The 26,935-nt window shown below is 37.7% G+C and overlaps 1 protein-coding gene across 1 annotated transcript in view; it reads left to right on the plus strand.

The window, feature by feature from the left end:
• The window catches only part of DCDC2 (doublecortin domain containing 2), a 347,591-nt gene that overhangs the window by 250,904 nt on the left and 69,752 nt on the right, over positions 1-26,935 (plus strand). Inside the window, exon 8 of the mRNA XM_006888654.1 lies at positions 20,047-20,147. Within this exon, the coding sequence (XP_006888716.1) occupies positions 20,047-20,147 (101 nt within the window). The remainder of the gene's footprint in view (positions 1-20,046; positions 20,148-26,935) is intronic.

The following is a 26,935-nucleotide window of genomic DNA, read 5'->3' on the forward strand; positions in this document are numbered from 1 at the left end:
AAAGTATTCGGTAATAACATATCAGATAAGGGACTTATATCCAGAATTTATGAAATACTTGAGCACCACAACAAGATAAAGGTAAATAATCCAATAGAGCAACTTATTATATTTAGTCTCATATATCTGGTATAGACTTTAAAAATACATAAAAATGTGGAAGGTTTATAAAATAATTAGAAGTCATGAATTATATATGATATATATCTGTGCTTTACTTTTTGTACTTGGTTTATGTCTGATTTCAATAAAAATCTAAAACATTTGTTATCTGGAAGAGTAAAATAGAAATGCAAAGATAAGAACAAAATTACATGTGATCTGGGGAAATCAATGATAATGATCCCACTTTTACTTTATGTCTACACTTAAAAATATATACATACATATATCACCAATTTATGGTGAAGGTAGAATAACCAGAGTGAATAAAATCAATGCTATCAAAATAGTTAATTGCCAAATTTATGTATCAATTGCCTAATAGATTATATTCAATACCCTGCTGGAGTGGAAGTGAGTGAACCAGATAGAAGCTGGAAATTTTCTGTAGTTAAGAAGATGTAATCTGTATAAGTATATGGATAAAATTATTTTCATGTAATGTAAATTGCCAAAGAAAAAAATATAGCATGTCTGATTATTCTTGATTCTGTAAGGAGTTTCCATTTGAGTTTATGCAATATAATGAAGCATATAGAGAAGATTAGTGATTTAAAACCACTTGGATTTTATTACTATATTAACATTAGATGCACTTAGAATATGTGCTCTTATTTAGTTTTTATTTTTTCTAATGTTGTTGCTGCATGTCATCAAGTTGATTCTGATTCACAGTGACCCCCATAGGATAGAACAGGATGGTTTCTGGATGTTTCCTTGGCTGGAATATTTATTGAACATCTCATCTGGTCTTTTCTCCCATTGAAAGGCAGTTAGAGTCAAACCATCAGTGTTTTGTTTAGCAGCCAACTACTTTAACCATTGAATTTTTAGGGATTCTTGTGATGTATACTTAATATTTAGGGGAATATAAAGAAGGATGTGGTACAAATTGTATCAGAGTCCAGAGAATTGTTGTCTTTTATTCTTCCATAAAACCAAACCCAATGCTGTCAGGTCATAGGCACTTTGAAGAATAGAGCAGAATTGTTTCCTTAGGTTTCTAAAGCTTTAAGTCTTTATCAGTGCTCTCTGCCACATCTTTCCCCTACTGAGCTGCTGGTGCATTCAAACCACTGACATTTTGGTTAGCACCTCAAGATTTAATCCAATGGACTACTAAGGAATCCTTTGATAATGAAGTACCTAAGAATCTAATATTCCTTTGCATTTACGAAACTTCAAAAAAACTACTTTTAAGGAGCTCTGGTGACCTAGTTGCAAGAAACTATGCTTCAATCCTGAAAGTATGTGGTTTGGATCCACCAGATGCTCTGCTGGAGAAGAAGGGGCTTTCTCCTCCTGTGCCAGTCAGCTCTGATTCGACAAAAGGAAAGACATTACAAAAAAGAAAAATAATTAAAAAAAAAGAGTAAGACTACTTCATATTTGGCTCATTTTCCCCAAGTGCTTTTTAAAAATTTCTATTGAGCTGTTGTGATAACAAAATATATGAACATTATACATAATAATTGCCATTATGATCTAAATTCATCCGTTTTCTGTGTAAATTTAAACTTGAATGTATTTATATACTAAATATGTTACATTAGAAATGGAATCTATTTTTACGTATGAATGTAGATCACATGCATACTAAGTTAATGAAAATCATTATTTTAATGTCTTACCAGTTATAATTTCAGTTTTGCTTCTGATGACTGATCTGACACATCTAATGAGTGAATAATTTTCTCTGTAAACAGATATACTTCCTCCACCCCTTAGAAAATGATATTACACTCTCTGAGCTGTAAATGCCTCTTTACTCAGTTTTCTAAGTAATCTGCTGGATATGATGAGCTGCTTGAAAAAATGTTTTAAAATTTGATTTAACATTTTAAAGGCAACCTCAGTAGTAAATCATAGTAAAAATCTTTATAGTTGCTTACATATTGAACTCCCAGCAAGTAGATATCTAAGATTTTCCTAAAGCATTAAAAACTAGGCATGATTATGTTCTTTTTCTTTTTTTTTTTCTATTTCAATTAATTTAAACACTAAACACATTAAAAATATTACTTACACTATCATGTTAAAATTATTTTTAATAATGATAATGAGAAAGTATCCTTTGGATGATGTTGGTGGTCTTAGATACTGATAACAATTATGGCCATGCATTATTCATTTATTACTTAATAACCTATTTTGAGAATATGAAAGAAGTGTAATGTTTCTCAACTGAAATACAGATGTGGGAAGTGAAGAAATGTTTTCATTTTAGCTCTCTGAATTGCAGAAAGGTTAAAAATGCACATGCATCTATTTCTTGTGTCTGTGGGGAAAACAGGTTCTTATTTATTTTGAACCACACAGAGATGATATGACCGCCCCACCTCAGCTGCTCTGCTGTCATTTTTTTAAGGCAATAAAATTCATAAGGGCTAAGTGAAAAATAATTGAGAAGCATTTTTTTCTGGAGTGTGTTTTATTGCTTTTCTGTGTAATATACACTAAAATGTCTATTCATGATTCAAAGAAAAAAAAAAGGATTAGAGCTGATTTTGAGTGTAGTGTGCATCCAAGCATTGAATTTCATCCTTAGTGTAGTAATTGAATGAGAGCAGTCCTGTATTGTGCATAAAATTTATCCTTGCTCTATAGTTTGCTAGTGAATGGCTTTCATTACAAGGATTTTAGGGCAGGGGAAAAATCTAAATAGCACATCTTTTTTCTTTGGACAGATGTGTGAGAGTCTAGAGGTGATGGTTATGTTTTATATCTAGTTGGGGAGTCCATTTGAAAGAGCCTTGGTGGCACAGTGTTTAAGTGCTTGGCTGCTAACTGAAAAGTCAACTTTGTACTCAAAAGAAATGGGACATTCTGCTTCTGTAAAGGTTTACATAGGACGTTTCTACTCTACCTAAAGGGCTGCTATGAGCCAAAATAGACTTGATGGTAATGGGGTGACAGGAATGGATGAAAGAGAGAACAGAGGAGGAAAAGAAAAACAATAGAATCACATGAGACACTTCTGACTGCTCCCTTATTAGTGAAAGGAACAGAAGGTGTCTGAGCTTCTTGTCCTGGCTCTAGTAGGAGGCCCAGAGGCGAATTATAGAGTGACAATTTGACCAGTGGAGTCTCTGGGTAGTAATAGTGGTTTAGAAAGCTCACCTCCCATATGAGATATTTGGGCTTTACTTCCAGCTAGTACATCTCCAGTGTTGTCACTGACCATCATCAGAAGCTTGTGTGTGGTTAAGGAAATTTTGGTAGCACTTCTAAAGACCCTAGGAATGAAGCTTGGCAATCTACTTCTAAAAAAATCACAACAGTCTGGCAGGATTTTGTTACATAAGTTGTGGGTCAGTTCGAGAACAGCTAACAGTGATGTCCTGTTAAGCTCTCTAGATGAAAATTTTTGTATTAGTTTCCTGTTCTTGCTCAAACAACTTACTGCAAATTGGTGGCATTAATGTTGTGTACTGTAGAGTTGGAACTGACCTATGGCTGACCCTCTAGCAGATTTTTAGATACAGTTAATTGCATGGGAAGATAATGCCATACTTTGGTGGCTTTAATAAAAGTATGCACAGTTATTATGGTTTAGAGAGCAAGAGTCTTAGTGGTGGTTCTTAGAAAACTGAAGAAAAAAATTAAACAAAACACTTAATATGTTAATAGGGAAGCATTCCTTCTGGAAATTTTAGGGGAAACTTGTGTCCTTACCTGCTCTAGTTTCTAGAGGCTGCCTATGTTTTTGGCATATAGACCTTTTGGTGTTAGAACTTTAAAAGTTGGCTTATCCACCCACTTTGTCAACTTCTGCTCAAGGAATTGTCTCCAGCTACCTTATCAGTGAACACATGGTCTTGCAAATAATCAACAGCTGTGGGACCAACATAAGAGAAAGAATGCTTTCCACACCATAGTGTGGTTGTGATGAAAATGTGAAGACATTGCAGCATGATGTAGTCTGAGGAACCCTGGAGGTGGAGCCACAGTTAAAGGTGTACTTGCTGGATAATTAAAGGAAAAGCTGATTTGTGACTGTTATGAGACAAAGTTTGTGATTGAGGAGACTAGACATTTATTTGTGCTGCAGAACTGCTATGAGACAAAGGTAGCTGGATGGTTGAGGAAACCAGAGATTTGTCTGGGCTGCTGAACTGAACCTGAACTTTTACAAATTGAGGAATTGTGCCTCATTATCCTGGCCTGAGACTGATGTTCTAAATTTAGACTTTCATTGTGTGGTATTGTTTGCCTCTTCTACTCCTCAGCCTACTTCCCTAATAAACCCCAAAACTGTGAGTAAAGTTTATGAGTCAATTTACAATGGACATCAGACCCACTGATTGATAGAAATAGGTGCAGGAGCATAGGTGTTGGCATGTCTGATCTTGCTATTTGTATAATGCTATGGTTGTTATTTATGGGGAAAGTTCCTCTTTTTGAAGTGAATAGACATCAGACTTAGCTACCCTCATGTTTCATCTGTTCCTTTTACAGACTCTTTCTTCTTCAAATCCAGGAATGATGCCCTTCTTACTCCATCATCTTGACTCTCTTACCCTCTTATTTTACTTATAAAGACACTGTCCCAAATAATCAAAAGCAATCTCCCCATTTTAAAGCTAGTTGATTAGCAGAAGGTATGAAACAGATAGTGATAGAGGTAGATAGACAAAGAGAGAAGTAACAATGTTAAAAGCTCGTAAGGAAACAAAAGAAGAAAATAAAAATAACAATTGATGTAATTGATAAATACGACGAGAAAAATAATCTTCATGAGGTCCTAGTTCAGAAGCTAGATTAGAATGAGTGAGGAAGAGTAGGAAGATTAGGAATGGAGACAATGACTTTATATAGTGAGGTATTAGGTGCTCTGCTATGACAACTGCTAAACAATGACCAGGAAGAAGTAATTGTTTGAATAAGGGAATAATACATGATTAAAATCAGGAAGGTGCATGTCAAGATTGTATCCTTTCTCCTTACCTATTGAATCTGTATGCTGAGCAAATAATTTGAGAAACTGAACAATATACAAAAAGGTGGCATCAAAAGGGAGCTCTGATGACCTAGCGGTAAGAAGCTGTGTTGTAATCCCAAAGGTGCACAATTTGAATCCACCAGTTGCTCTACTGAAGAAGGAGGGACAGTCTCTTCCTGTACCAGTCGGTTCTAACTCTGTGACACACAACAGCAACACCAAAAAAAATGTGGCATTGAGATTGGAGGAAGATTCGTCAATAACTTCCATTATGCAGATGACACAACCTTGCTTGTAGAAGAAGAAGACTTGAAGGATTTCCTGAAGAAGATCAAAGGCTACAATCTTCAATATAGTTCAGTATCAACATAAAAAAAACACAAAAATCTTAATCAATGGACTTATAGCCAAAATCATGATGTTGTTGTTGTTGTTAAGTACAGTCAAGTCATAGGTGGAAAAAACTGAAGTCAACAATTTCCTTGTACTTGGATCCACAATTAACACACATGATAGCATTAATCAATAAATTCTTCGGAAAAATCTTGCCAAAATGATAAGAGCAGCAAGGTTAAAGACTAAGGTGCACTTGATTCAAACCTGGTGGTCTTTTTCAATTGCTTCTATGCACTTGAAGGTTGGAGAATGACTTAGGATGACAAAAAGAATTGATGCCTTTGATTTGTGGTGTTGGTAAAGAGTTCTGAATATTCATTCCATGGATTGCCAGAAGAACAAGCAAGTCTGTTTTGGAGAAGATGTGACCAAATTCCACTTAAGAGGCAAAGTGGTGACGTTTCATTTCATATACTATAGACATGATCCCAAGAGGAGACCCATCCATGGAAAAAGACAGCATGCTGAGAAAAGCAGGTCAGAGAGAAGAAGACCCTCAATAAGATGAATTGATACAGTGTCTCTAATAACAGGCTCAAGCATATTGCCAATTGTGAGAATGGCACAGTATAGGGCAAGATTTAGAGCTGTTGTTCACTATGAGGATCCCTAGGAGTCCTAGTCTACTTGAGGGCACATAGCAACAACTGCTAGGATAAGGCATTCCAACCGTCCTATTATCACTCTATCCAAGAACCAGCATTCAGAACTGTAGAAGAGTTTACTTGGTACATTCTGTGATCACATTTACCTTATTCAATTACTTTTAGAGAAAACCAAATTGTTCAAACTCTTAAACTAAAAATAACTTTATTAATATTTGAAACCCATACTAATACTTTTAAAATGGGTTATTAGAAGAAATCTTAAATATTTGTGAGTTGCTATTGGCATGCCAGATGTCCTCAACTGAGCAATCTGTGTTAGAGTTACCTAATGGAACTAAGACTAAATTCTCAGCATTTTTTATGATAACTCTTAGTGGCATTAACATGACTTCAATGTCCCAGTGGATGTTAAGGATTCTATCTGAACTTAGGGAATTCATGGTTAGGTTTTCTAAGGTTGCTGCAGCAGCCTCAGACAACAATTATACCATTGTGATTTAAACTAACCTATTTACTGTGTACATTTAAATTAGTACTAACAGGAAAGGAAAAAGGGATGAGTTTCTATATACTTGAATAATATTATCCTTGGTGAAAAATATAATACCTTTTCCAATTCTTTGTATAATTTGTTTTCATCTAGATGTACAAACTTTGTAGTCTTTCATCTGACTTGTCCCATGGTTTGTTTCTTCAGTTGCTTTTTACTACAGCATAAATAGAAAGACAGTATAGTGTATCACTGAAATTCTTTCCCATTGTTATTTGGATCTTGGTGACAATTCTTTGGTGCTGGATGGTTTAATAATCTGGTTTAAAGCCTAACTTACTTTTGAACATTTACAATGGCTTGCTCATTTGTCTTAGTCCTGGATGAAGTACACACACACACACACACTCTCACCACACACACAAATTCTATTACAAATAGTTTTTTTAGGAAATGCCAAAGATTTGTTTCTTTTTTAAAAAAATAGTTTTACTGTAATTTCTGTGAAAAAATACAGAGCAAATTTATTTTATATTTATAAGATATTTTATTAAAAATTTAGCAAACATCTTAAAACCTGTTATGTAGCTGACATTGATCTAGGCATAATACCTACAAAGACAAAATAGTCTATAACTGAAGGGCAGTTCCTTCATGCTGCAAATGATGAAAGTGAACAGTTGATAACCAAGAAGTTGAATGTTTGAGTGTGCAAAGACATCTTGGAAAAAAGGATGACAATTGACTTCCTCAAAATCAGTCACTGAAAACCATAAGGAGAACACTTCTATGCTGAAACGTGGCATCACAATGACAGGCAACTTGATGGTAATTGCTCAAAGGGGTTTGCCACAGAGCAGAGTGAGGTAGAATTGGCAAAATAAAATTCTAAGACTCAGTCAATGTGATACATGAAGTATTCAAATCAAGAACTGGTGTATAGGAAGGATCTAGGGGGTTGTTGGGTTGGGAGGTGATAGAGCATTTAGTCAGAAACTTTTTTAAATAGTCATTGAAGGATGAGTTGAGTTTTGAACGATGACTAGAATTGCAAGAAGCAGCCACAATAGGACAAAGATATATGCAGAAAACTGGACATCAGGTTTATAGGCCTGAGTCATGGAATGGCATAGTGATACTGTTACCTAACCACTCTTTTGTCCAGATTGTAAACAAACTGCAATTTAAAAAAATTTTTATTATTAATTTAATGAAAATTTACCAAGACTTTGGATTTCCATTCATTCATTGTTGCACTTTTCTCCCTGCCCACCACTCCCCCCCTGTACATTCTCCTCTTTGAAAAGTAAAAGAGAAATTCTTTCATTGTTTACCAATCCCTCCCCCGAGGTCCACTCTACTATGCAGCCTTCATTCTGGACTCCTGTCATGACAATAATACCTAATCACATATCCCTTTTAAACAGTTTTCAGCACTGCAATTTAAGAATCTCAATTTGTGTTACTGAATTTGATGAAAAGAATGTGTGGTGTGGTAAGGGAGAGTTGAAAGGATCATTTAATGGACTTGGGGAGATCAAATACTCAGACCAAAGTATAGAATAGTTTATCGAATTAGCGTTGAAATTTCAAACATATTTATCTTGGAAAAAGTGCAGCCATACTGCTCCTTAGAAGAGGTAGAGAGATTCATCTCACATACTTTGAACAGGTTACCAAGAAGGGACCAGACCCTGGAGGAAGACTTTATGCAAATGGAGGATCAGTGAAAAAGACAACCCTTAGTAAGGTGGATTGACACACTGGTTACAACAGCGGGATCAAATGTAGTAAAAGTTGTAAGGATGATACAGAGCCCTGTAGCATTTTACATAGGATTGCTATGAACTGGAATTGACTCCGTGTAACCTAACAGCAAGAGTAATAATGAAATACTCAGCTGATAGGATATAGGGTGGAAAGAAATATGGGTTGGTGAAGTTTCCTTTCAAATTAGGTAAAGGCAGCATTCAGAGAAGAGGCTAAAGATGCAAGTGCGTTAATTTTCTTGAAACTATGATTCCTAAGTACTAAGAGGTGAGTTCTGGGAGACAGAATGGAATAATAGGCAGAGTGCTTGTGGAAGTGATGGGGATATGGAGAGAAGCAGAGAACAGTGTCCTGCACATGGATAGGTTTCCTCAAACTCCTAAGCAATCATAGAACTACTAGGACGAGGACCTCAACAAATAACAGTACTCCCTCCTGCGTGCTTTGAAATTTATTCCAAGTCATAGCAACCCTGTGGGGCAAAACAGAATGGGCACATAGGGTTTATTTGGCTGTATTCTTTCTGGTTCAAAAACTAGGTCTTTCTTCCTGCTGAGCAGGTGGTGGGTTTTGAACCACCAGACTTTGGGTTAACAGCTGAGGGCTTAACCATTGGACAAACAGTAGATAACAGTTTCACGATGGAAAGAAGTTAGTAAACAATGTATAAAACTCTGTATCCATTTCTAAAATAACAGTTTCATGGGTGGGAATTCATTCTCACTCTTATATCACTGGACTCACATGTATGAGGTGTCAGTGGTTTACTTCAGTGTAAGTGGCAGATTATTCTCCCCTTTCTGTGTCGTCTTTGGGTGACTCAGCCCCTCTGCCTTTTAGTCTAGCCTTGAGACAGCCCTGTCCTACATCATGTCATGAAATCATTTAAAGCAGAACTTCTGTACAGTGTAAGGGGTACACTCAGTGACTGACCTTCCTCAGCTGTCCTTCTGCTGATACCTGGGCTGTTACAGCTCTAACCTGTTATGGGTCCCAGCCCTCTCTTTCAGATGGCTTGCTATCATCTCTCTCTTTTGAACCTGAGCTGGATTCTAATTTTTCACTACTGTTTTCTTACGTCCCTAGTTTCTGCTCTTTCTGGTGAATTTCTAATTTCTCATTCTTCCTCCAGACTCACTCCTTTATAACAGCCTTATCTCCCAATATGCCAAAGCCCTCTATTCCAAAGTTGATCATAGAAAATTGGAAGACAATAAATGTGTTAGGGAGTTCTGGTGCTGCCAACCCAAAGGCATGTAGTTATAATGTACCAGTTACTCTGCGGGAGAAAAATGGGAATCTCCTTCTACTCAATTTACTGCTTCTCAAAACCCACTAGAGTTTGTATTACTATGGGTTGGTTCTAACTAGATGGTGTATAACAATAGCATCAAAACATTTAAAGGTGCCACAAGAAAAAATTCATATTCATTCCAACTTGATCCCTTTGCTTATCCTTTCCTGGAATGGGCTTATCTGGAGTGCTCACAGGAGCTAGTTCAAGGCTGTCTCCCAAACAAGACCTGGAGTGGACCAAGAGGGAGACTTCTCACACTTGACATGAACCTAAAGAAAGTAGCCTAGCCCTACTCTCTCTCTTATCTTCGCGGGCTGGAGATGATGTCTCTCCCATGACAAGGAGTGAGGGTGGTGGTATCTTTAATCTAAAGCTTGACTGTCCCAGGGGATGCGCTCACCCCTTCTTCCTCAGCCCAGGGCTTTGGTGAGCTACCATCTTCCCAGGCTTTCGCTTGTCTTACCACTTTCCAGAGGTTGAGTCAGCATCAGTCCCCCAGGTGATCCCTAGCACTTCAGATTCTCCTCAATTTCAGCAATCAAGATTGTGTCGTCTGCATAATGTAGATTGTTGATAAAGTTTCCTCCAATCCTGCTGCCACATTTCTTCTCATAAATCCCAGCCTCCAGAATAATCTGTTCTACATATGGATTGAAAGGTATGGAGACAGGATCCCTCTATTTGGGTGATCTACCCCCTCACCTACTCAGCTGTGATTCACAGTTGTATCGAGACCAAAAAGCCAAATTGTAGGGGCACCACACTTCACAAGCAGGAAAAAACCCCACCCAGTTTATGATAAAGAGCAATTAAACAGGGTATTTGATTTTTGGCTTACATTTCAATTCTTATTTGCTGAGTGTCTATTTTGTGCAGTCACCATGTCTACTTTCAGGAAGTTGAACAACTATGTTGTAGTTAGGTGCCATTCAGCTAACTATAACTCACAGAAACCCTGTGAGTAACAGATATGAAAAACACATGTTGTTGTTGTTACTAGGTGCTAGTGAGTCGACTGTGACTCTCCATTATGTTTTCGTAGGCAACAAAGCACACAGGAGATTGCCCATCTTTCTCTAGCAAAGTAGCTGGTGGATTTGAACTGTGTACCTTTGTGTTTCTGGAAGCAGAAGTGGCATCCACTTCCTAAAAAACATGTGTCTGTAAACTCTTTGGACTTTGAGAAATGATGATAGTTATCCAAAGGCTTCAGGTCTTTTTTAAAAAATTATTATTAATTTCAATGAACATTTACAGAAATTTTGGATTTCCATTCATTCATTGTTGCATTTTTCTCCCTGCCTACTTCTCCACCCCAGTTCACTCCTCTCTCTGAAAAGTAAAATAAAAATTCCTTCATTGTTATGCAATATACCCCCCTCCCCCACCTCAGTACACTCCACTATGCAACCTTCACCCTGGACTCCCGTCATCGGCTTCAGCTCTTTTGTTCATAGGATCGCTATGAGTCATGTTTGACTTAACGATAATCTACAACAACATTAACAACAAAAACCTTTGTGTTAGCAGTGTAATTCCTTACCACTGAGCCACCAGAGCTGCCTTTGCGATTCAGCATCATCCGTTAATTACAGTATCTTTCTATGAAGGTCCTCTGATAGTGTAGTGTGTTGGATTACTACCTGGAAGGCAGTGTAATTCCAATGGTTGAAATCTTTCAGCAGTTCCTCAGGAAAAAAAAAAAAAGATGAAAGGTCTTCTCCTATTAAGATTTATGACCTGGAAACTCAATGGAGGGTAAGTTAAGAGTTGGAACCAACTTTATAGTGATGGTAGTGAATTTGGTTTATCTAACTATGACTTGGTGTTTCCAAATAACATTTAATTATATACACCACCTTTGGAAATTATTTAATTTAGTTTTATGAATGTGTTTGAGTGCATATGTGAGAAAGAGAGAATAAGAGATATAATAAACTGATGATGGTGATTCTCTCTATATCACAGCATAACAATACTATACTCATTGCCATCAAAGCTGACTCTTAGCTGACCCTACATCCTCCCTGTGCCCCCCCTCCCCAGCAAGTTTTCAGAGGCTGTAAATGACGTGGGAGAAGATTGCCAGTCTTTCTTCTCTAGAACGGCTGGTGATTTCAAACTGTTTTCTTTTAGGTTGGCAACTCCCCTCCTTACCGCTTGGCCTCCAGAGCTCTCCATCACAGGATTAGAAAAATTCTGTTTTTATTCCATTTTTCAAAATGCATATGTACTATGTGAACAATTTGTAATAAGCAAAGTACTATTTGAAAAATGTTGTCTTTTGTGGAAATTCCTATTTCTAAGAATTTGCAAGCAAAATTTAAAATCTTTCTATTAGTTTTCATTATGTACTGTCAATTTAGATCCAAACCATAGTTGACTCTGCAGTGGGTTTTCAAAGGCAATAAATCACATGGAAGAAAATCACCCATATTTCTCCCACAGAGCAGCTGGTGGATTTGAACCATTTGCCTTTGGGTTGTCAGTGCAGCTCCTTAACACTGAGACAGTAGAGCTCCCTGGAAAAGTCCTTCTAGGTGTCCCTTATTACAAAGAAACTTTCTAAATTCTCCATTTTTTCTTGTCCTTATTTGCCTGTGTATCACTTTCTGACCTTCATTTCTTGATTTGTTCTTTAAAAAGAGACATTTTATATATTTTATGTCACTGACCAGCAAACCCCTTTCTTTCCAGGTAAGACTGTATGTTTATAGTCTGTATCAATGTACACATTGTTAAGTTTTATAGATTTGTCTTTATGCTGTTTATATCCTTATAGTTGTCATTTTCCATTCCAGTGCCCTTTCAATTTTATTTTGTTATTATTGATCTAATTCTTCTCCTCTGGTGAAATGTTTATTGTAAGACAGATCTGCAAACCATTCCCAGCTCTGCTTAGATAGAATCAAACATTTCATTGAATGTGAGTTTTAAGGCTATATTCCTTTGTTGTCGCTGTTTTTATGTACTGTCAAGTCATAAATAACCCATAGCTGACCCTCCAGCAGGTTTTCAGGCACAGTAAATCTAATGAAACGATAGGTCTCATCTTTTTTTCTGCAGAGCAATTGGTGAATTCGAACCACATGCCTTTGGGTTGTCAGGGCAGCTCCTTACCAGTAAGCCACCAAAGCTCCCTATATTCCTTTCATGTCTATAAAAACTCCCAACATAGTCATGTTGGGTTAAGCCTAACTCAGTGATCCTCCATTGGGTTTCTGATGGTATAAATCTTTATGAGAATAGTCTTCCCATCTTTCTCTTGTGTCCTACACCAGAAGATATTCGGTCTATAGCTTCCTCGACATAGTTTCTCTGTGACAAATATTTGGATGAAAAATGTCTAAATATGGCATAAGTCAGAAGTACAATCCACTGAATCTGGGATCAGTGTTTGAAGGTTGACTGACGGGACAGTTTGTGGATCAGCATGATTGATCTCTCTGCAGGGGATTTCAGAGAGTTGAGATCAATGCCAACAGTAACTAATTTTCCTTTTAAATCCACTTTGGAGGTAACATTAATACATTTCTTAATCTTTTTTTTTGTTTATTTGTTTGCATTCTGTTCCTTTTTGCCTCTGTGATTTTGGATGTATGAACCACACTTAGGTATAAAGCAGAATTTACTTTCTCTGTTTCTACCATTACTTTCAATAAGGTGATTTTATGGTAGAATTCTCACCTTCTAGGCAATGCATCTCCCAGATTGTGCACCTCATGGCAGTCACCACCTGTCTGTCAACAGAGGCTTGCATGTTGCTATGCTTCGTTGCCATTGTATACTGTGGTGGACTAAGATGAAGGCCTTTAGAAAAATTAGTCAGTGAAAATACTGCAAATTATGATGGAGCATTGCCAAAGTAGTGACTGATTGTGAAGATGATGCAGGACTGGACAGTATTTCCATCTGTGATATAGGTTCACCATCAGTTGAGGCCAACTTAGTGGTAGCTTGGAATACCACCAACAGTGCAATGAATTTCATGTTCTAGAAAAATCCTTTCCTGCTCTGCAAGCAGCTTTCTTCAATGCAGAAAATCACTTTTCCTGCCAGGAACAGTCCTTGCCAGGGTCACTGGTCCCAGCCCAGCAGACTGGACAGGCCACTTAGACAAAGGAGGCTGATGCACCACATTCTACCCCACTGTCCAGATGGCTGGCCATAGCATTTTGGAGGTCCGAATCCCCTATCTGTGTGAATGCTGTAAAGGAGGTGTGATAGTGACGGACACAGATGGGTTGTATGTTCCTCTTTCAAATGAGAGGTACACATCTGCCTGCCCAAGCCTGCCCTTGTACTATCCTGCTTCCTGGCTTAATGTGGAGCTACTACACTACTCTCAGACACCTGAGACTCATAGTGACCCACTATAAATTAGCTCTGAATTCTATCCTATCCTGAGCCAACCTCATCGTCTCCAACAACCCTAATTCTATATCATGAGTCATTGAGTCAGTCCATCTCAGCTTGGGTCTTCCTTTCCTGAGCTGTCCTTCCAAGCATGATGTCCTTCTCCAAGGACTTGTCCCTCCTGGCCCCATGCCCAAAGTATATGAGATGAAGCTTCAAAATCCTTGCCTCCAGGGAGCAGCCTGGTTTCACCCTCTCCAGCACAGACCTATTTTTCTCCTGGAAGTCCACAATATGTTCAACATTCTTTTCAAGCACCACAACTCAAAGACATCACCTGTTCTGTCATCCTTAGTGATTGTCCAGATCTCTGATGCATTGCAAGTAATTGTGAAGAACATGGCCTAGATGAGATGCACCTTAATCTCTAGACTGACATCATTGCTCTTTAGTACAAACTTTACCAGTGCAATTTTCTTTTTTCTTTTGATTTCCTGACTATTGGTGCCAAGAGTGTTGATTGTGGAATCAAGCAAGCTGAAGTTCTTAACAATCTCAATCTTTTCTCAGCTTTTCATGAAGCTGCTAACTGGCCCAGTAATGAAGATCTTTGTTTTCTTGATGTTGATCTTCAACTATATTGAAGACTACAGTCCTTAACCTTCTGCAGCAGATGTCTCAGGTCCTCTTCAGTTTCAGCAAGCAAGATTATGTGATCTGCATAATGCAGGTTTTGATGAGTCTTCCTCGAATCATGATGTCATATTCCTCTCTTAAAATCCAGCCTACTGAATGATCTATTCTGTGTACAGAATGGAAAGATATGGAGACATGGATGCATATCCAAAGATATGAATACATCTGTGACACACATTTTTCCTGATTCTGAACCTGCAGTGTTTCTCTGCTTTGTCTTGATGACTTCTTCCTGATCCAAGTATAGGTTTCACATGAGCACAAGAAGTGTTCTGGAATTCCCATTCTTTTCAAGGTTAGCCACAGTGTGTTATGGTCCACACAGTCAAATGCCTTTGCATAGTTAATTAAATGCATAGTCTAGACAGACATTCTTCTGGTATTTTCTGCTTTCAGCCAAGGTCTATCTAATGTTGGCTATGATGTCCCTAGTGCCATGCCCTTTTCTAAAGCCAGTCTGCCCATCTGTTCACTGCTGACGTACTGTTTCATTCATTTCTGAATAATCTTCAGTAGGATCTTTCTTGTGTGTTAATATTAGTGATGTCATTTGATAATTTATTTCCACACTATGTTGTGGGTCACCTTTTTTTGGAATGAGAATAAAATAGGTCTCTTCAGTCAGTTGGCCAGGTAGTTGTCCTCCAGATTTCTTGGCATGACCTGGTGAGCACGTCTGTTTGCTGAAATATATCAATTGATATTCCATCAATTCCTAGGTTATTCCTCCCCCCAATTCATTCAGAGCAGCTTGAACTTTCTCCTTCATAACCAGAAGCTCTTGAGCATATATTTTTTTTTCATTAAATTCTTCTGTATCAGCCAATTATTTTTGGTATAGTATCTCTGTGTACTCTTACCATCCTCTTATAATGCTTCCAGGGTCATTCTACATCCTATCTTCAGCATCCTTAAATATTGTAACTCAAGGCTTGAATTTGTTCTTCAGTTCTTTCTGCTGAAGAAATGCTCAGTGAGTTCAGATTTTTTGATTTTCTGACTCCACTTCCTTGCACATTCGATTATTGTATTTTGCTTGGTCTTCCTGTGCTGCCTTTTGAAATCTTCTGTTCAGCTCCTTACCTTCTTGATTTCTTCCCTTTGCTTTGGCTTCTCAGTGCTCTGCTGCAATATTCAGAGTCTCTTCTGACATCCATCTTGGTCTTTTCTTTTTCATCTGTCTTTGCAGTGACTTTTTGCATTCTTCATGAAGGATATTCTTGATATCCTCTCATAACTAGTCTGGCCTTCGTTCTTTAGTGTTCAAGGTCTCAAACCAGTTCCTGAGATGTTCTTTAAATTCTGGTGGGATAGACTTGAGGTAAAACCTTGGTTCTTGTGGATTTGATTTGATTTTCTTTTGCGTCAGTTTGAACTTGCATAGGAGTAGTCAGTGGTCTTTTCCAAAATCTCAACAACACCTGATGTTAAGCTTCTCCAATTTTTAATTTATTTCCACACTATGTTGGGTCACCTTTTTTTGGAATGAGAATAAAATAGGTCTCTTCAGTCAGTTGGCCAGGTAGTTGTCCTCCAGATTTCTTGGCATGACCTGGTGAGCACGTCTGTGATGTAGTCAGTCTGATTCCTGGTCAATTATCAGTTGATGTCCATGTGTATTATGGTCATTTATATTGCTTATAAAAGGTGTTTGTGATGAATAGATCATTGATTGTACAGAATTCTCTTGCTCTGTTTCCAGCCTCTTTCTGTCACAAAGTTAATATTTTCCAACCACTGATCCTTCTTCCCTGTTCCCAACTTTTTTCATTCCAGTCACTCATTATTATCAAAGTATCTTGGTTGCATATTCAATTGATTTCTGACAGCAAACGTTGGTAGAAGTCATCTACTTCCCTCTTTGGTTCTCTTTGATCGTTGATGTATAAATTTGAATGATAGTAGTATTAACAGGTCTTCCTTGTATGTGTATTATTGTTATCCTGTAACTCACAACATTGTATTTTAAAATGGATTTAGAAATGGTCTTTTTATATAAAATTTTTATTTTATACTAGTTTGTTTACCTAAAAAGTTTGTATACATTGTTTTTCACACTTTATCTTTCCCAAGAAATGGTCTTTCTAACTATGAAAGCAACTCCATATTTTCTTATCTTTTCATCTCCAGGGTAGTAGATGACATGATTATCTGATTCAAAATGTCCCATGCCAACCCATTTAATTTCACCAATATATCAATATTTGTGTGTTCCATATCTTCTTTAACAATCTCCAATTTTCCCAAATTCATTCCTCTCATATTCCTTGTTCTAATTAGTAGAGTGTGTCCCTCCTCCTTTGTGATTCCCAGAGAGAAGTTTCTACCTCTAGTACTGTATCTGCTAGTCTAATCAGAATGTGCTCTCTTTTACATAGCATTAACAATAGGAAGATTTAAATGTGCAAACTAACGAATAAAGAATTTCTTTGGATTACTTGAGCATACAAGAATTGGCAGAAGGAAAGAATGAATTTACTTTGTTGGATGATTGGAAAAACCAGTCTGGGTTGAAATGGTTGTTGTGGATAATCCTCAGAATTAATCAATCCATGGAAATTAACATGCTTAATCAGCTTTTAGGATAATTGTGTCATCTTTAGATTTTGGAAAGGAGAGTTGAGGAGAGTAATGAATCGTTACAAAAAATTAACCAAAAAGGTATTTCCCCCCCCCCCCAGGAGAAAGTAATAAGAGTTGCTCTTGGTTTTCTTCCCTATCTTGCCTTCTTACTCTTCTCCCTTCTTCCTTCCTTCCTTCCTGCCTGCCTTTTTCCTCTTCTTTTTTTACCTTCCTTCATTCTTTTTCCTTTATCTTTTCTTTCTCATCTTCCTCCTTTCCTCCCTTTCTTTCTTCAACTTAATTTCTTTTCTAAATTCCCATTCTTTTATAGCTATACTTGAAGGAGCTTACTGGCCTCATCTGCAAAGAATTGTGATGCTAGCCCAAAGCTTTGGCATCTAACAGCTGTTCTGAGAAAGATGAACAATCTTCTCCCAAATGATTTATAGCCTTGGAGACCCACTAGAGGGTCAAGCTATGAGTTAGTTAGAATACTTACCTCAGTGCACTTTGTTGATGGTACACAGATTTCTGTTGCCTCACGAGACTGTCAGTAACTTGAGGAAGTTACTACATCTTATTCACAGTGGTGTTTCTTGTGACTTACAGGTCTTTGGTCCACATAAATATATATACATATACTTTGCTTTGTCTTCTCAAACAGCCCTTTGAAGTCTTCTGTTCAACTTTCTTACTTGAGCATTCCTTTAGTCATTAGTCTTTAGTCTTTAATGAGTTTAATCTAAAAAATATTTCTAAATTCAGTTGGATTTTAAGCTGGTGTTCAATGTGTCATATCTGTTAAGATTTTTTAAAAAAATTTGGTTGAAATATACTCAAGGTCATATTTTGATTCTTTTGAACTTGCTTTAATTTTCTTCAGCTTTAATTTGAACTTTCATATGGATACTTCTTGGTCTGTTCCACAATCAGCCCTGCCTTAGTTTTTACTGCTGATACTTGAGCACCTAACACCACCACCATGACGACCATACACACACACACACACATTTTATAAGTGCTCAGTTCTTTCATTCATAGGGTTGCTATGAGCCGTCTACAACTTTATGGCTCTTAACAACAACACAGAGAGAGCTTAGTTGGCCTAGTGGATTGAAAGTTATGCTACCAAGCTAGAGGTAGGTAATTTTAATCTGCCACCCTCAGGCCTACTTTTAGTTGTTTTTTGTCAAACATTCTTATAAGTGGTATAGCAACTCGTGGTTGCTGTGATACTAAACACTGTGACACTGATTTGTCAAATGTGATAATGGTTACCCAAGGTAGACAGTGTTTGGTGGAGCTCCCTGATTAAAACAACCTTGGAAGCAGGAGTGGCATCTGCTTCTGAAATAGCTTGCCTCCAGAACTCTATGAACGTGGAGAAATGATGAAAGCTATACAAGTGTTCAGGTCTTTCATTTATAAGGTCGCTATGAGTTGTCTACGACTCGATGGCATTTAACAACAACAACAATACATGTCTAGAATAAGTAACTCGATAACTTTGGCAATATAAAATATTGTCATAGGAAATGTGTTCCATAATTGTTTTTTGGGAATAATTTTTATTAATATAATAGAGGAAGTTTTCAGGAAAAGATAAAGATCCAGGAAGATGGTGAAGTCTACTTCTGTGGTGATGTTAGAAAAATAGAGGAAACATCTGTGATAATGGTTTAAACATCAAACCTATCTTGAAGCGTGTAGATGGGGAGACTGATAAATGAGTCCATGAATCTTTGATAGCTTAGCCTGAGGAAGAGGTCAAGAGGGAGACCTTATAACTACTTCAAATATGGAAAGTGGCTATTGTTGTTTTCCGTAGAATATGGATAGTAATCAAATAAGCTTAACCTAAAGTCTTAGACATTTAAGTCATATTTTATAACTAACGATGTTAGAAATAGTGGTAATCTGAATAATATAAAGTACTAATCTTTGTGAAATGTGGGGAGTACTATGATTTTATTGCAGCATAAATATTTTGTGCAGTCATCTGAATAAAAAAATAATTCCAGCACATTATATTTTAATATAGTACTATTATAGGAAAATAATGTTTCTGAAAATTTTATTTTAAAACATCAATTAGCATCACTACTTCAAGGATAAGAAGGGGATATTGAAATAATAAGTGTGTTATTTGTTGTTGTTGTTGTTACATGCTATTACTTTGATTCCAACTCACATCAAGTCTGTAAAACACATTTAAGTCTTCCCTGATCTTGCACCATCTCCACAATCTTTGCTGTCCTTAACTCCATTGTTGCTATTAATGTGTTACTTCAGCTCTGAAGGTCTTCTCATTTGCCTTCTTGCCAAACACTTCTGTGAGTTGTCTTATTAAACCCATAGCTGAACCATCAGGAGTCATGGACAGGTCTTTTCTGTCATTTCACTTTTGTTTTGGCCACAGAGCCTTTGCTAATGAAAATCTGGAAGTGTTATTCATGTTATTGTTGTGTACAGTGCAGCCACAAAAGACTCGTTGCTGACCCTCTATTCACTTTTCAGAAGCATTTTATCATATAGAAGAGAGTACCCATATTTCTCCTGACAATCAACTGGTGGATTCAAGCCACAGGCCTTTTTCATGGGCAGCACCATTACTTCTGAGGGGGTACAAAACTTTATCAATAAAAAGTGAGCCAAAATAACGCTTAAAAAGGATCTCTAGGACCCACTTGATTGTAATTTCAGCATATAACCACACGATGTCGCAATTGGATTTTTATTTTCACTATGTCCCCCCCCTCCCCCGCAGATGAAGGCGTTTTCAAAGCCGGAGCTGAGAGATCTGAAACGCGGGGGGCAGCAGAAGTCCAAGAAGATGAAGATACTCAGGTTGAGGTTCCAGTTGATCAGGTAACCTCTGTGTCTTTAAAAAATATGTATAAGCCAATTATTACTGGCTTTCCTTTCTTTTTAAGGCTTATATTATCTGTTTCATGCTGTTCCAGCATGTGAGTTGAACTCTCCAGGTGCTATGTAGGCTGAATGACCTTAAAAACAAAACACCCTTGAGTTCTTAAAGTATTCTTTCAGAGAATAGCTATTGTGTTGAGCCCTTTCTTGATCATAGAAAGTGGAATACCTTTATCAAACTGCCTTAGAGAGGAGGATGGGATCAAGATAACAATAGATAGGAGGTAAAATTAATCAGGAAGAAAGTTTGATACAGTAAAAAATATTGGCTGTTTAAAAATTTTTGCTATTGTTTTGTTTTGCTTTTTCACCCTCGAGATAAGCCTTTCATTAAGAACAGAAATTTGTTTGTTTTGGCCGGGTTTTTGTTTGTTTGTTTTTTTTTGTTAAATTTATTTCATTTTTTTTGTTGTTGCTAAATAAATGCCATTATATTCTTTCTAGTAGTATCCTTAAAATTTTTATAGTTGCAATTTAACTTTCTTGAATGGGTCACTTATATGAATGAATACATTGAAATATTTGCTATGAATTGAATTTCTTAGGCTAACAGAATAATGAATTTCCAGGAGTGAATGAATGAGTGTGTGTGTGTGTATGTGTATATGTATACACATGCATGCCTGCTTTTCGAAGAGAAGTGGTGTTAATTCTGAGTAAATGATGCAAAAAATGAAAATAATATATTTCTTAATAAAATGTAACAGGGTTTCTTACAGTCCTCAATGGAGGATTGGAATTTAGATAAAGAAGGATTAAACAATAATCCCAGACTCATGGGATGCAGAAAAAGACACTAGAGGTTTTCACCTGTACTCTTATTTTGTGACATTTCATTTTCAAAAAGCAAATCCCACAATCCAGTAAATTCCATAGGTGATCTTTTCAGTTGTATTTGTCTTAACAGCGAGGCAGTGAAATTACTGCTTGACTATTCCACAGGCATCACCTTTCTTCTAAAAAGCCTACCGTGTTAAAAATCACACAGATTGCAAAAATCCAATTTATTATCCAGGATTAGCTAGAACTAATAATTTTTCATAAACTCCAGTTATAGGTATTTTCTCCCTGAGGGAAAATGGAATTCTAAGTCTTCTGTGAAGCTCTAATTAAATATTATATTTTTAGACCAAAAAGAATAATCATCATGTATGTATCACCATTAATAGCCTCAGAAAGCAAGGCTAATTTATGTTCCAAAGTCAAAATGCTAAATATCAAGAGAAAAATCACAGCATTATTACCAAAAGGGAAATTTCTTTGTTAATCACTGACTTAACAGTTACAAAGTCTGATTGGTATTTCTTTAGGAATAAGTTGGTTGATCACAAGTAAAGGACATTGCAAGGGGGATCTGAACTCAAAATATGCATGAACAACCTTGAGTAAGAACCTGCAGAGCTTGTTTTGTCTTTGGTAGTTTGTTTTGTAAGACTTAAGAACATTAACTTATTAAAATGCAACTGTTTAAGAGAGGAAGGCCATTTGTGTTTCAAACAGTTAACACATTTAGCTGATAATTGAAAGACTGGAAGTTCAAGTCCACCTAGAGCTGCTTTAGAGTAAAGGCCTGGTGATCAGCTTCCCAAAATAATCATCCCATGAAAATGCTATGCAGCATAGTTATACTCTGACCCACATGGAATTGCCATGAATCGAACTTGATGGTATCTGGTGTGCAAAAGAGTATGATCAGACTGGTAAATGCTGTACAATGCCAACAAAATGATGTCCTTGAAGAATACAAAACCAGGCAGCAAAAGGTCAAAATTATTTTCCTCTTTGACCCCATTTGTGACAGAGTTGGAAACATCTAGATTATTTGGTTGACATGAGGGTACTGCTTATGAGGTGAGTTCTTAGAGTAATTCTCCCTGGGGCTGGTGACTTGTGTTCTATATCTTAAGAAAAGAAGTTCAGGCTGCTTTGAAGGAAATGGCCAAAAATAAGGCTCCAGGAATAGATGGTATACCAATTGACATATTTCAGCTAACAGACGCTGAACGTGCTCACCAAGTTGTGCCGAGAAATCTGGAGAACAACCACTTGGCCAACTGACTGGAAGAGATCGATATTTGTTCCTATCCCAAAGAAAGGTGACCCAACAGAATGTGGAAACTACAGAACAATCTCACTGATTTCACATGCAAGCAAGATTTTACTGAAGATTATTCAAAAATGACTGGAACAGCACATCAGCAGAGAGCTACCAGAAGTCCAGGCTGGCTTTAGAAGGGGTTGTGGTACTAGAGATATTGTAGCTGATGTTAGATGGATCTTGGCTGAAAGCAGGGAATACCAGAGGAATGTCTATCTGTGTTTCATTGACTATGCAAAGGCATTTGACTGTGTAGATCATAACAAACTATGGCTGACTCTGAGAAGAATGGGAATCCCAGAACACTTGATCATTCTAATGCGAAACTTATACTTGGACCAAGAGGCAGTCGTCAGAACAGAGCAAGGGAACACGGCATGGTTCAAAATTGGGAAGGGCGTATGCCAGGGATGCATCCTATCTCCATACCTTTTCAACCTATATGCAGAAGAGATTATCCGGGAGGCTGGGCTCTATGAGGAGAAATGTGGGGTCAGGATTGGTGGACGATTTATCAACAACTTGCGTTTTGCGGATGACACCACCCTGCTTGCTAAAACTGAAGAGGACATGAAGTGCCTGCTGCAGAGTGTCAAGGACTGCAGCCTACAATATAGATTGAGGCTCAATGTCAAGAAGACAAAGATTCTCACCACTGGACCAATTGACAGCATCAGGATGGATGGTGAAGAGATTGAGATTGTACACAGCTTTAGTTTGCTTGGCTCTGTAGTCAACAGTCTTGGCACCAGCAGCCAGGAAATTAAAAGGCGCATTGCCATGGGAAAGTCTGCTGTTAGGGACCCCTCTAAAGTACTGAAGAGCAATGGTGTCTCTCTGGAGACTAAGGTGCGTCTGATACAGGCTATGGTCTTCGCAATCACTTGTTATGCATCAGAGAGTTGGACAATGACCAAGGAGAATAGAAGGAGAATTGATGCCTTTGAGCTGTGGTGCTGGAGAAGAGTATTGAGAATACCATGGACTGCTAGGAAAACAAACATTTGTCCTGGAAAGGGTAACCGGGTGGCTCCTTGGAGGCAAGGATTCTGAGGCTCTGTCTAACATATTTTGGACATGTTGTGAGGAGAGACCGGTCCTTAGAGAGGGACATCATGCTTGGGAGGGTGGAGGGACGGCGCAGGAGAGGAAGGCCCTCTATGAGGTGGATTGATTCAGTGAGTGTGATAATTGGGATGGGAGTGTCGGAGACAGTGTGATTGGCACAGGACAGAGCGGAGTTTAGGGCTGTTGTACATAGGGTTGCTATGAGTCGCAAGTGACTCGACGGCACATAACAACAACATGTTATAAATACTTGAAAAGCTAAGTCAGAGTGTGCAGAAATGAATGTAAAACCTGTTGGCTGGCTCCATCATGGTTAGGACAATTTCAGGTATAAAACTTTTAATTATTGTCATTAAATAATTATTTTTGGTACTGTTAATTGCCATTAACTTGTCTTCAGTTGGTGCCAACTCTATGCGTGGCTGATAAAATATTGCCAAATCCTATGCCAACTACATGATCATTGATATGTTTGAGTCCTTTCCTCTATCCGTCTCATTGAGAGGTTTCCTCATTTTCTCTGGCCATTTACTTTACCAAATAGACTGTTACTCTCTAGTATCTATCTAGTGCTCTATCAGAAATGTGCTGTTTCATTTTCGGTAGCTAATTTTCAGAAGTATACAGCATGCTTCCCCCCCCCCCGCGTCTTAATCTAAATGCTCTGCTGGAATCTGTCTACCAGGGATGACTCTATTAGCACTTGAAATATTTGTGATCTAGCTTCTAGTATCATAGCAATATGCACGTTACCACAGTATGAAAAACTGACATATAGACAAACCAAACCTACTACTATGAGTTTATTCCAACTAATAATAAATCTCCACTGGGTTTCTCTGAGGCTATAAATCGTAAGAGAAGAAAAGTCACTTTTCTACTGCAGAGAACCTGATAGATTCAAACTACCATACTTTTGTTAGTAGCATAACAAAAATGAATTAAGTAATTAGAGATCCTTCATATGTGGATGGTGGTGTTATGTGCCATCGAGTCACCTGTGACTCATAGCAACCCAATGCATAATAGCTCTGAACCCTATCCTACCCTATCCTGAGCCAATCTCACTGTCTCTGAGACACTTACCCTCATTGCCCCTGTTACTGTGTCAATCCATTTCATCCAAAGTCTTTGTCTCCTGAACTGTCCCCTCCATCCTTCCAAGCATGATGTTTTTCTCCAAGGACTGGTCCCTCCTGGAAACATGCCCAAACTATGTCCAGAACAGACCTCTTTGTTTTTTTTAGCAGTCCATCATGGTATGCTTGGTATTCTTCTCCAGTTTCATTATTCAAATGCATTGATTCTTCTGGCATTCTCATTTATTGTCCAGCTTTCTGATGGTGTAACAAGTAATTACGAAGATCATGGCCTGGATCAGGTACACTTTAGTCTCTAGATGGAGATTATTGCTCTTTAGAAATCTTGCAAGGTCTCTGACAGCAGATTTTCCCAATGGAATTTGTCTTTTGACTTTCTGACTACTGGTGCCAAGAGTGGTGATTGTGGAGTAGAGCAAGCTAAAATTGTAAATAATCTCAATCTCTATCTATCATGGTGCTTTCAGTTGGTCCAGTGGTAAGAATCTCTTTCTTCTTGATGTTGAGCTTCAATCCATATTGCAAACTGCAGTCCTTGACCTTCTGAAGCAAACAGTTGTATATCTCTCTTATTGCAATTCTGGCTCAAATCTGATCTTTTTTGATTGTATTTGTTTTCCAAGGCTGTAAATTGCATATAAGGAGTTGGTCCATCTTTCTCTTAAGACGTGCCTGATGAATTTGAACTGCCGGAGAAGTGTGGCCTTTGGGTTAACAGTATGATTCTATATCGACTACACCACAGTTTAATAAAGCAATCCTTTATTAAATTGTTGCTATCATGTTTTAAGTACCTGCTAAGCCCCAGTATTTTTATCGCCTATAATTGAGATGACAGTCCTGTAAGGTTGGTTTTATAAGGAAAAAGAGAAAAAAAGAGAGAATGAGCTTGTAGAGAACAGGGTGCTGCTCTCGTGTGTCAGGAAGTGTGCGGATAGCACCGGATGGGAGGGTGTGTCAGAGAGATGAGGATGGCACAGGAGAAAATTGGTGCTATTCATGTGTGTGAGGGAGTGTGAGGATATCGCTGGAGAGAACAAGAGGCTGCTTTCTTGTGTGATCGAGAGTGAGGATAGGATGGGATTTTGCTCTCATGTTTGAGAAGTATAAGGATGACACAGGATGCAATGAGGTGCTGCTGCAGTGTGTGAAGGAGTGTGAGGATGGCACAGGACAGGCCAGCTGCTGTTTTCATGTATGAGGAGTGTAAGAATGACCCAAGAGAGGATAAGATACTGCTCTCATGTGTCAGGGACAGTGAGGATAGAACAGAATAGTATAGGGTGCTGCTCTCTTGTGTCAAGGAGTGTCAGCATGGCACAGGAGAGGACAGGGTATTACTCTTCTGTGTCATTGAATTTGAGGATGGCACAGGAAAGGGTGGAGTGCTTCATGCTCAGAGAGTGTGGGCATGGCTAAAGATTTGGATGTGAAGTCAAGTTTGTCTAATGTAAAAGTAGAGGAGTATATTAACAAAGTAAATAACTAAAAATATGATCTTAGCAATTGATGCAGAAAAGGTATTTGGCATAATCCAACAATCCTTCTTGATCAAGACACTAAGCAAAATTGGAATAGAAAGGAATTTATATTCCATACTGAAAAGTATATATGCAAAACCAATGGCTGACATCATTCTCAATGGAGAAAGACTAATGGCATTTTCCTTGTGAATAGGGACCAGACGAGGATGCCCACTGTCATCACTTCTATTCAATATTGTATTGAAAGTACTTGCTAGGGCAATACAACATGAGAAGGAAATAAAAGACATTCCGATTGACAAAGAGATGGTTACACTATCACTATAAATGCAGATTATATGATAGTGAACACAGAAAACCCCAAAGAGTCAAAAACAACAAAAAAACTGTTAGAGTTAGTAGGCCAGTTTAGTAGGGTAGAGGGAAACATGATCAGTATCCAAAAATCAGTGGGATTCTTCTACAGTAACAAAGAGAACTCAGAGAAGAAAACCAAGATAGCAATGCCATTTAACATAGCCAACCACAAATTGAGATACTTGGGAATGAACCTAACTAGAGATACTAAAGACCTATAAAAAAACCCCTACAGAACATTTCTGCAAGACACAATAAAAGACCTAAAGAAATCTTAACCAAAAGCAATCAACATGTTCAACACAATCCGAATACAGATGCCAAGTTCATTTTACAAGTAGATTGAAAGGGGAATTGCCAAGTTTATTTGGAGGGGCAAAAGACCCCAAATAATCAAAACACTTCTGGAAAAGTTATAGCACTTCCTGGATCAAAACCTACTACACAGCGTAAGTAAGAAAAACAGCATGGTACTGGTACAGTGACAGGCACATAGACCAATAGAACCGAATTGAGAACCCAGAAATTACCCAGCTATCAAGGGTCAACTGATATTTGTTGTTGTTGTTTTTGTTGTTGTTATGTGCCGTCGAGTGGCTTGTGACTCATAGAGACCCTATG

Source organism: Elephantulus edwardii, unplaced genomic scaffold (genome assembly GCF_000299155.1).
Source record: "Elephantulus edwardii isolate Elephantulus edwardi_28Jun2011 unplaced genomic scaffold, EleEdw1.0 scaffold00070, whole genome shotgun sequence".
NCBI lineage: Eukaryota > Metazoa > Chordata > Mammalia > Macroscelidea > Macroscelididae > Elephantulus > Elephantulus edwardii.